Source organism: Myotis nattereri, assembly GCF_964212035.1.
Source record: "Myotis nattereri genome assembly, chromosome: 1".
Classification (NCBI taxonomy): Eukaryota; Metazoa; Chordata; class Mammalia; order Chiroptera; family Vespertilionidae; genus Myotis; species Myotis nattereri.
In genome coordinates, this window is record NC_138075.1 from 119087021 (window position 1) to 119099047 (window position 12027).

General features: G+C 37.3%; 1 protein-coding gene across 1 annotated transcript in view; it reads left to right on the forward strand.

Annotated features, from left to right (window-relative positions):
• MDGA2 (MAM domain containing glycosylphosphatidylinositol anchor 2) overlaps window positions 1–11812 on the forward strand; it is a 944924-nt gene extending 933112 nt beyond the window's left edge. Inside the window, exons 16-17 of the mRNA XM_081087224.1 lie at window positions 6841–6946; window positions 9928–11812. Of these exons, the coding sequence (XP_080943350.1) occupies window positions 6841–6946; window positions 9928–10016 (195 nt within the window). The 3' untranslated portion in view covers window positions 10017–11812. The remainder of the gene's footprint in view (window positions 1–6840; window positions 6947–9927) is intronic.
• The last annotated feature ends 215 nt before the right edge of the window (window positions 11813–12027 follow it).

The following is a 12027-nucleotide window of genomic DNA, read 5'->3' on the forward strand; positions in this document are numbered from 1 at the left end:
GACTGTTTAGGGCAGGCGTCCCTGCTGCTAAAAAATTACCATGAGAAAGGAGAGATGACCCTCTGAACTGGGTGTCCCCAATCCAGAAGGACCCAAAGCCAAACGGCTGAGGAGTCTTCTGGCCTAGTGCTAGGACTTTTGAGACCAGAGACTTCTGAAGAGTCAGTGAGAGAGAGTGGGCAGAAGACTCAAGATGAGGGGAATTGTGGAACGTCACTCACCTAGGGAAGATTGGCCGGTGTGGGATGGAACGTCAGCAATGGAGAAGGAGAGATTCTCGGTCTGGTGTCCTCCTTGGCTGGCTGGGGTGGGGGTGGGGGGAACCCTGTAAGGGAGGGAGGCCTGATCGAGGCCTACAATTGAGTCACCTGAGTAGGATTCGGAGGTAAGCCCAGGACAAGCTGCCACTGCCTATTGCTCTCCAAGAAGCAAACTCAGGGTGACTGAAGCCAAGGCAATGGCTCCCCATTCTCATGGAACCCTCCCCAGTTTCGACACCAAATGTTAGGTCGTCGAAGGAGGACCGCACACCGCACAAGGCCAGAACGGTGAGGGATTACGAATTTATTTGATCATCCACACACCAGGTGGTTGAGTCTGGATGGCTCCAGCACCCAGTAATGAGAGTCAGTGGCTTTTAAAGGACTTTTGGAGGGCTTTTTCTGGGGGAGACTTCTTTGTGCATACCCAGAGGGGAGATAATGGAATATGGTCGTTGCAAGTGAAATGGGGTCTCAGCAAAGGGAATGTCCATAGTGAAATGGCCTGAAAAGCCAGTTCCTAGAGGAGAGGTATCGATTCAATTGCTTAATCAGACCTAACAGTTTTATCTCTGTAATATAGTAGTAGTCAGAATCATAATGGTACTTCATAAAAATATTACATAATCTTATCTATTCAATTAGAGAGCATTTTATATTATTTCCATTTCATACATGTCATTTCTGCCAAGTTGAGATACATCATATTATAATTAATTGCTAGAGTTTCTTATTTTTATTTTTGAGAAAAGGTAAGGGTTTATTTTTATAAACTCTTAAAAGTTTGGTCATGGTGCATTCTTAAATTTAATATCTATGCATTTTATTTCTGTTATCTACCTTAGAGTCAAGACAATGTTTCTTTAAAAAGTAACTGTAAAGGGTTACTTAGTCTGCAAGCCTCTTATGAGTTTATTAGAACCTGCTAAATCTATAATAATAAAAGCATAATATGCTAATTAGACTGGACAGCCAAACAACCTTCTAGATGTCATTCCGGACATCTTTCTGGACTAAGCCACAGTGGTGGGGGTGAGGCAGAGGTGGTTAGGGTCGATTGGGCAGGCAGGCAAGCAGTTAGGGTTGATCGGGCAGGCAGGCAAAGGGGTTAGGGGTGATCAGGCAGACAGGCGAATGGTTAGGGGTGATGAAGCAGGCAGGCAGACTGGTTAGGGGTGATCAGGCAGGCAGGCAAGTGGTTAGGGGTGATGAGGCAGGCAGGCAGAGTGATTAGAGGTGATCAGGCAGACAGGAAGGCAAGCAGTTAGGAGTTAGTGGTCCTGGATTGCAAGAGGGATGTCTGACTGCCAGTTATCCCTCAAGGTGTCCCAGATTGTGAGAAGGTGCAGGCTGGGCTGAGGGACCCCCTGCCCCATGCATGAATTTTGTGCACTGGGCCTCTAGTGTTATAATAATTCAAAGATATAATTGTAGTTGGGGTTCAGAGCATAAGCAAAACAATGCAATAAAAATTTCTTTGTAAGAATCAAGACAAGTGAAACACAATCTATAGCTTCTCAATAGCAAAGCTGCTGTGGAAATTGACAAAAAACAAACATATTGCTCAAAACCTTTTCCTTCTTATTCAAATAGGACCCTGAGGCAGACTACAGTATTTCTCTGACCGACTGAATGAAATTTCCCATCATCACAAGATTACAAATAAATATTAAAAACACTGATTATAACTGAACCAAGAGTTTGATTGTCAGAAATTATTTTTATTATTCTAGTAATAGCTACTACTAATTCCATGACTTATTTCCACACAAGAAATGAAACACACACCATGCTTATATAGAAAGTAATCAACTGACTCTATACAGTGACAAACTATATTACCCATAGTTGTGCAGATAAATGAAATAATAAATTTTCAAATAAGCCAACTTTTATTACTGCAACAATTCATTCAGGATCACCAAAGGATGAAGTATTCATATGAGAGAATGTTCTAGACATAGGCAGTCCTCCGGACACATGAAACTTTGACTTCTGCTGATTTGTAAGTTTGCTTTTCAGCCAACTACACACTTAGAATCAACATATTGCCAGCAGGCAGGTAGCACACATATTAAATTACATCAGTCAATCAACTGATGTTTACCTTCAAAGGTTTCCCAGCACTCCTTCTCAATCTGACGATAAGAAAAGGGTGGCAGCTTCCTTCACACCCACTCTGTTTTGGGACTTGATCGGTAGCATAAGCTGACTAGTAGTTCCCATCTTGTGTTTGGATGAAACTGCACAGAGAGACAAAGGGAAAGGAAATTAGCAGGGAAAGTAGGAGTATTTAGCTTTTCATTTTAAGTTTTGAAATTAATTTCTCCAATAACATTCTGTGAAGTGGGCAGATGAGTTTTTAATGTTTTCTACTTTACAGATTTGGTAACTGAGAATCAAAGTGAATGTGCATTTTTCAGATTTCACTGCTAAAGCTCTATAAAGATGATTTAATACATGCTATTAAGGGATTTTCATTTAATATAAAATGTCAGGAGAATAATATTTAAGGAGACAAAGATAAGTTTGCCTGATTTTTTTTCTCTATTTTTCTGGATGTGCCTTCCCTGCTCCAAAGTGTTTAACATTTTAAAGTCAGTAAGGGAAGTTTTGAAGTGCTGTGAGCAATGACAAGGTCATTTCAGGGAAAGCAGTTTTGAACGTACAGGAATGATTTTGATGACTTATATATTTTAGTTTTAAAATAACCTCATTATTTTTGTATAAATCTTTATTGGTGAAAGTATTACATATATCCCATTGCCTCCTCCCACCCAAGCCTTCACCATCCACTGTCTGTGTCTATGGATAACCCTGTTATTTTATCTTGACTCTTATCTCCAGGTAACAAGAACTTATTGAAAATTATTATGTACTTTAAATAAGAAACACTGTGGTGAATTTCACTATCTATTCACCTCTGCCTAGCTAAGATGGAGAATCTATGTACTCCCTTCCCGTAAAGAATTCTGACTTCAGCTTCTGTTTTAACTCTGTGTGAGCAGGTGCAGAACTTTCTAACCTACCCTTACTATCCTTTTCACCAGCATCTCACTTCACGCACAAAGCATGTCCCTTTATCTTTGCCACGACTACGTTGTAAATCCTGAATTTTACTCTGTGGGCAGTGTTCACTCCCCTTTTCCCTCTCAGTCTTTTAAAATTATAAGTCTTAGTGGAAAGAATTTTCCTCTTTACCATACAAAATTTTCCTGAATAATGCATTCCTGTTCCTTCCAGAATTAAAATTTGAGTGTAAGTCAGAAATCTACACTTTATTCAGGTCAATCCCTTAAAATACTCACATAAAAGAAAAATCTGTGATGACATCACTTTACTCACATTCAATAAAGTATTAGTCTTATGGCCAAATGGAAGTGCTTGCTTTTATGAAATAAGACTCATATCAACATGAATCTAAGCTTTGACTTTCTCCAAGATAACATTCCATTTATGCTGTTATTTTCAGGAGAGAAGACTCAGCATCCCATAACTAAAACTATAAAGGGGATGAGAATAACCACTGATTTATTCTAACATTGATTCTCTACCAGATCAGTGGTATCACTCCAAAAGATTTAAAAACACATGGTTACCTGGCTGGTTTGGCTCAGTGGATAGAGTGTAGGCCTGTAGACTGGAGGGTCCAGGTTTGATTCCTGGTCAAGGGCACATGCCGGGTTGCTGGCTTGATCCCCAGTAAGGGGCGTGCAAGAAGCAGCCAATCAATGATTCTCTCTCATCATTGATGTTTCTACCTCTCCCTCCCTCTCCTTTCCTCTCTGAAATCAATAAAAATATATTTAAAAATACATGGTTTGCAAAAGTGATGCCTTCTCACAGATAGAGTGCTATAGGGGCAGTTTTTAATGACTTTAAATGCCCATGTGGTCTAAATAAGCATGTATAAAAATGTTTTGGAATTTATTCACCTCAATTTTAACAATTCTGAAATTATTCAGAATTGCTAAAAAATAAGTTTAATGTTTAGCAATTACAATAGGTACTGGTTAAATAAATATTTATAAGGTGGAATATTGTGCAGTCATTAAAATTACTTCTTTTCCATATTCAGTGTTCTTGAATGTTTATACTATGGGTATTTATTTATTTTTTTATTTGGTGACTCTATGTAGGATTTTATTTACATGGACACTCAATTACAGATAAGACGATTTCTAGGATCCATATGCCTTCCTAGAGCTACTTGGTTTCGGGTTTCTTGTCTCAGGCTTCAAGCTTGAGACTCTCAGCGGCTGGGGACAGGCACGGAAAGCCTCCCGAGGACTATTCAGGGCAAACTTGCGGAACTCTTGGGCCAACTCCACCGGCTCAGCCACCGCCCTTCACCTCATCATCTCATCTCATCATCATAGGGGAACTCAGTTAAACAGACAGGGGGAGTCTTTCCGGATAGGCTGTCCCTCAAAGCCACCGTCTGCCAGGATCCTTCTTAGGTCAGGATGGTTGGCAAAGAGGATCCAAACCTGCCCCAGCTCTTCCTCTCATGCTGCCTTGTACACAGAGCCCGCGGACTCGGGGTGTCAGCTCATCTGTAAGGTCTTCACAGGGACGGGGAGGGGAAGCAGAGACAGCGGGCTGTAAACAATCCCAACCGTTTCTGCGGGGTTGGGGCGCCCACTGCCATCAGGGCAGCCAAAGGTTCCAATTGTGCACGTGAGATCCCCGGGGAAAGCCAGCCCTGGAATGACTCCATCAGCGGACACAGGCCGCTGTCTCATTGGCAGGACACCCGCACTTGCTGGATATCCTTGGGCAGGATTTCAGCCTCCTACTCTCCAAAAGCTCAGAGCTGTTTGTGGGCCACACCATCCCTTGGTCCCACAGTGGGGGCTTTCCAGCTGCAGCGCTTTCTCTCCTCCCAGGCAGCAACAGCGTGAGGGGCGGCCCACCACCCCGACCCTGGGCAGCACCTTGGCCTGCCCACCAGCCCTCTCGGTGGCCTCCCGTTCCCAGGAGCTGACCTTGGGGATTTTCTTTAATTCTCACTTGTGATTTAAACAGTCATGTGAGGGTTGTTTGGCCTCTTCCCAGATACCTTCCAAAATACCACCCCAAGTCATATGCGAGCCATTATTTCCAGACAGCCAAGCATGCTTCTTTGACAGTGCTGGGGATGAGCATCAGTATACTGCCAACTGGGTTCAGAAGAGCTTAGCGCTGGCCTGCACTGTTGTTTTGTGTTGTTTTGTTTTGTTTTTCTCTTATTGATTAAGGTATTATAACTGTGTGCTTATCCTCCCCCACCCCCCCTCAATTGGGCCTGCAGTTTTTTGTGGCTTCAGTGATACAGGACGTTTTGGATGTTCTTCGAAGAAATGGCTTTGGGCACTCTTTATTGACATGCCTCAACATAAGTGAGCAGGAAAACCTCTCTATAGAAATTAAATATGAATTAAAACTTCTCAATATTTTTCTCCTTCAAGTTATAAAGATTATTCTTATTTTTATGGATGATGTCTAAGTGGGGACAGGGACTCCATACTAAAGTTGCCTACAATTAGTTCAATCAATGAAATTATAAAGGTTGCTTCTCAAATAATTCCTAAATTCTCTGAAAATCACCACAAATTTGCCTTTAAGCAGCCATATTAAAATACCCCCAAAGATAAAATACTAAAACAAAAATTTTGGTATTCATATAAATAGACTTTCACCCTAAATTGTTGCAATGAAATAAGGCTAGAAATTGTATTAAAATGCACACATCAGCTTGATGTTAAAAAATTGCTCTTTATTAAGCTAATTATTCTCTGGAAAGACCAAAACAGACATTTTATTTTGACATGTAGAAATTTTTTCTGGGAATATAGTCACAAAATACATAGGTTGCCTTTTAGTATCAAACAGATTAAAAGGTTTAACTGGAAACAAAAAATAATTAATAGGTTACAGAGAAAATTCTGAGTTGTTTCTGTAAATAAAATAATTGCTATAATAATTTGCTGATTGTCCTTATATTGACATTGTATCCAGAATTTAACAATAAAGGAAGGTTATTTTACTCCTTATTCTTTCAACACCCGTAGTAAACCTCAGTGCAAGCCACTGTTCTAGATTCTGGAAATTCAAAGATCGGCTCCTAGATATGATAAACCCTTGCTGTATGCTTCAAAAAATATAATACTGTTGTAGAGAACCCAGAACGGATTCATTCTTCAAACATTTCTAAAAAAAAACTGGTGTTATGTGTTAAGAGAAATTTGGAAGGGATCTTTTTCAGAGAAATACTGCTCAAACAAAATTTTTCCTTACCCCAGAAAATGAAAAGTAATAGGGGTTATAGTAGGTGTTTTATTATATCATTCAACTAAGTGTAGCATTGTTTTAAAACCAATGCAGAGATTTTTCTGTAAAAAAAAAAAACAAACTTATACTCTGCAAGGCATATCCCATTATGGTTTTTATTAAGATATTTTGGTTATTGTAAGTAAGAATTTTGAAGACTATTGAGTGTAAAAGATGTTTGGAATGTTGACAATTTTAGGTTTTGCTCATAAATTTCTCAATAGAAATTAAAGCTCTACATTTAGGTTTGTTTCATTCATATTTGTAGCTCATTTTTGAAGGTATTCGAGGTCCTGGCATAGAAGGTGACATTGCCATTGATGATGTATCAATTGCAGAAGGAGAATGTGCAAAACAAGACCTAACGACTAAGAGTAAGTGTCTCTTTTTTAATTGGTTTGATGAGATGTTAATGTAAATACTATCAAATTAATATATTCTAATTTAAAAATTTATTTTTAGTTTGTTTATTTAGAATTTCTTATATTTAAGAAGCTAAAATTTTGAGGATAACTTAAAAGAAAAGTATTAAATTTGGCTGTATGCTTGTTTAGCCTAAGAAAAATATAATTTTGATTTAGGTTTATGATTTTTAATTGGGATTTTAAAATATTTTGGTTGATATTATTAATTTCAGAGGTTTTTCAACTTTTCTTAAAATATTTAATTAATCTATTTACTCAGCATATATTTGTACAGACATAGTGCTTTTTAATCCCCCAGTTTGTGAAAATATTTCTTAGGTTTTATGTTTGTTAAACATTTTAACAGGTTTAATATTTTAAACAGTCTTAACAGGGTTTTCCCCAAAAATGTATACAAACTTTAACAGCTGATAGCTCAATTTTGAAAACGAAATGTATTTTAATAAGCACTTCCTTTATAATTATTCAAAGTGTGTATATATATTTTGGGGGGACACCCTATATTAAATAATGGATTAGCCCTTTTTTTAAAAATATATTTTTATTGATTTCCGAGAGGAAGTGAGAGGGCTAGAGAGATAGAAACATTAATGATGAGAATCACTGATTGGCTCCTGCACAACTCCCACTGGGGACCAAGCCCACAACCTGGGTACATGCCCCCAACCAGAACCAAACCCGGGACCCCTCAGTCCAAAGGCCAATGCTCTATCCACTGAGCCAAACTGGCTAGGGCTAGCCCTATTTATTTATTTTTTTCTGGTATAATTAATCTCCTTCTACCTGCACCACAATCAATTGCTTGGTAATTTGGTTCCACATTTATTTTGGTTTGAATATTATGGCTTGATGATGTCTTCAAATGTTATTTTTCACTACAAATCAATTTTTATATAAAAGAAGTATAAATAATGCAAAAACCATCAGAGTGTGTATTGAGCTGCTTCTTAAAAACTTCATCTTCATGTTGTTCATTTGAAGTTGAGAAACCTCAAATCATTCCTATTAAAAATTTTTCCAATTGAAAGATTTTCATAGGACCATCTGGAATCCTTACTTTTATGATCACATAAAGAGGAATAAATGCAACTAAATTTATAAAAATAAATTCATCAATTATTCACATACAAAAAGAGCATGAAAGTCAATTTTGTATTAAGTCTAGAGCAAATCTGAGTCTTTGTTAAATCAGTATAATTAGTAAGAAATTATATCAGTCTAGTTGTTGAAAGTCATATTTGTACAGCTACCCAGTGATTGCTCTCTCATATGAACTGAATTGATTACATCTTTAATCATTGTAAAAAGACAGAAGCTAAAATTGTATATAACAATGAGCCATTTTGCTCATAGATTTACCTTCTTATCATTACACTTAGCATTTCATTTCAAGTAACACATTTGTAAATTTCACCCTGTGTCAGGCTAATTTCGCGTTAGAAAACTAATAGCTCAAATGAAATAGGTTTGTCAATGTACAGAAAAGCATGCTTTCTCCTCAGAGGGACTGGGATTTCCTCTGGATTTTATAATATTTATCAGTGACAGTAACATATTAACCAAAGATAGTTACTATCTTACAAAGAAAATTTACATTTGATAACTTAATCACTGAAAAATATTATAGACTAAATTCAATAAGGTGAATTAAACTTTCCAAATGATGAAAGCAAGAGAACATAATTTACTTCTGAAATAAGAAAGCAGAAGTAAAAGTAGATACAGTGAAATGATAACGAAAACTTATAGGAACTTTATTATTACACAATAGAATGTTTCCTTAAAATACTAAATCCAGAGAAATGTGGGGCTGTCTTAGATAAAATACATCTGTAAGTATTAAAGTTAATTATTTTAGCCTCTGTTAATCAGAGGCAGCACATAACCCTAATTAAATAAAATATATTCTATTTGGTGTGAGGAAGTATTTTGTTAATTTGTACTATTCATCATTTATTAAATTCATTTGGATGAATAGTGTTCAATGAATATTAAAGTAATGTTAATTTCTAAGTACCAACCAGTTTGGCAGTCAAAAGCCTCTTCCTAACTGCTCTGACTCCCAATCCTTCTAGGGCAGTAAATGATACTGTGGCCCACCCACACTGTCAAAAGCTGAGATTGTGTGTCTCTTATTTTCAAAACTCAGTTCTCCCCTAGGTGAGAGCCATGTTGTAACTTAAGCCAGATTAATGAATTATTGGGTTTACCTGCTTTAGCATCCCTAGGTATACCCTAAGAGGTATGACCTGAATTTGAGGCGTTAGGTGAAATACCAATTGTAGAAGGAATCTCAAGGCAAAGTGCTGGAAGATATATTTTAGTTAGAATGGACTTCATAGTGCTTCTAAAAATTACACTAAAGAGATAATTATTTAACTAATTTATAAATATGTTGGACTGATCTGAATATATATAATTCACTATTTGCAGTAGCTAATTTCAATACCCATAACAATTCCTTCCTAGTTTTCATCAAGTGTAGTTTTTCTCTCAGTCTTTAAGCTTAAACATTTCTGAAAGCTTGTGTGTGTGTCGAGGTGGGGGGGTGGGGGGGTGGGGGAAGCTGACGATTAGGTTTTCTGAGAATTTTCTATGTGTGCATGCTTTCATGTGGCTAGCAGAACTCAGGTTGAGTGCGGCCACAAACCTACACAAGTATCTTCTGTACAGTTTTTATAGCATTTTATATCAATTTAAATCTGCAAATATGTTTAGCAAGTGCCTAACCACATATTAAAATGATAGTCCTTTCACTTGTCTTGGAAATGAAGCTGATAAATAAAACCGAAAAGAAAAAAAAAAGTTTTCCAAAATTGTTTTCATATACAAAAAATATTTCATTAGTTTACCAAAGTGGAGTTGGTTGTTGCATGGAATACTTATTTTTTGTTTGGTTGTTTCTTGGCATTTGTTTTCCTTGTCTTTAGATTCCGTTGATGGTGCTGTTGGAATTTTAGTACATATATGGCTTTTTCCAGTTATTGTCCTCATCTCTATCCTGAGTCCTCGAAGGTGACCTTATCCTGGCAGAGGCTATAAAAGATTCACCAGGCACTGGCATGAAGAGTCTTTGTAAATGGACATTGAAAAAACAAACTACCAAAGATTCCTCCACTGACTACTGACTCAAAAATAAAATAATAAAAACAAATTTTTTAAGCACTGGGGATAAAAAGATGTCATGGAAGTATAAGTTATTCCAAACTGCGTATACAAGATAGTCTTGACCTGAATAGAGAAGAGACCTTCAGGTGCTTTTGTGGCTAAAACGATCACAGTGTCATCTGGTCATCTGGTTGAACTCTGGGGGGAAAAAAAGAGCTATAGAAATTCTTGTCAAAGCACAAAGTCTTGGCTGGTTTTGTTTCAAATGAATAGTTTGCTTGTTACCATGGAAACCTAATGGCCTGCCAACAAAAACCTCACTGTAAACAGGGTACGTGAAGAGCTGGCATTTATTTTCCTTTGGAAAAGCTTTTACGTAGAGAATTCAATAAATGTAGGCCCTTTTACCTTTGGTTGTTACCCTTCCTTGAAAAGAACCTGAACTCAGAATTATTTAAAACATTCATCCTCCCCACCTATCCCCACCCTACCTTTATAATTTGTATTTGTTTTCCTCCCATGGCTAAGCTAGATAACTGTGTGCTGTCTCTTTTTGCATGCACTGCTATCCAGGATAGTCAACCTGGGCTTACATAACACACAGGCTTATCGGAGTTTGCTCGCGGCCACTTGAACACCCAAACCGTCATCTGTTCCAGTGAAGAAACCAAACCACCATCTTTTATAAATTGCCATGGAAACTAAGTGCCTTCAATGAAACAAGCCTGAATAATTTCCAGCTCAGAAGCTTGCACTGCTAAGAGTGGTTTGTGTAGAACTATTTTATAAACAAACTGCAGAGCCGAAACGTGCAAATGGCAGGCAAGACGACAAAGCCGCTTCTGAAGAAGAAAGGACCGAAGCTGCTGCGGAAGCCGACGCGGAGGAGATGCTTGTTTGACCGGACAGCCATGGCCTCTCAGCTTATTGTCCATTAGAACGTAACGTCCACTGAGACCAGACAAGGGAGCAACTTTTTTTCTTCCAGGTTATTGAATGGGTCAACCAGAGCAAAAGGTTAAGATAATACTCAGCTCAAGAGTGATTTTTCACTCTCACCTCCATTCGAAGTGAAATTGGCCCTAGCTTTAGAGGGAACAAGAAAATGTTTGTGATTTCAGTGCATACAAACTCTACAGCGGAACTGGGCCTGAAAAATCTGGCTTTATTCTAAACTCTGAGGGTAACATGCCTCTGCCCTTAAGTCAGACTCTGTGCAAATTGTGAAATATTATTTTATTATTTTACAAAGATTAAAAACACTTTTACAGAAAAAAAAAACAAAAACCTGTAAAAATGATTTTGAGCTACCTGAGGATAAATCATACCTTTAACCAGCCAGTTTTCCAATGCATTGTAAATTTCACTTAAACCTGTTGGTTATGAAAATTTGAAGATCTCTTTCCTTAAATTATCTCAGCTTTTAATTTCATTTAAGACTTTTGTCTAAAGAAGAATATTATTATTATTATGTTCTATCAACACCCCAGGATTTAAAAAAAAACTGGTTATGCAAGTAATTGGGATATAAGTATTAAATTATAACATTTGCAAATATTAATATAAAAAGCACAACAAAATGTAGTGGGGAAATGACACAGCTTGATTTTTTTTTTTAAGTCTATAGAAATGTTTGTGCAAATTCAATAATTCACCTTAAAAGATAACTTTACACTATGTTCAATAAAGCCTCTTTCCAGGTAAGGTATGAAAAGCCGTATGTGTGTTTGTTGAGCAGTGTTCACTTACCACCAAAATGAGAATAGCTATACAATTTATCTGTTATGTCACCATGGGATAAACCTTCAGTGCTTCATGTACCTTAATGTCTACAGGAAGGAATTTTAACAGGAACTCCCTGATGCACTCTCCCACATTTGTCATACATGTAAAAAAAGTCAAATCTTTGAAAGTAAAACATA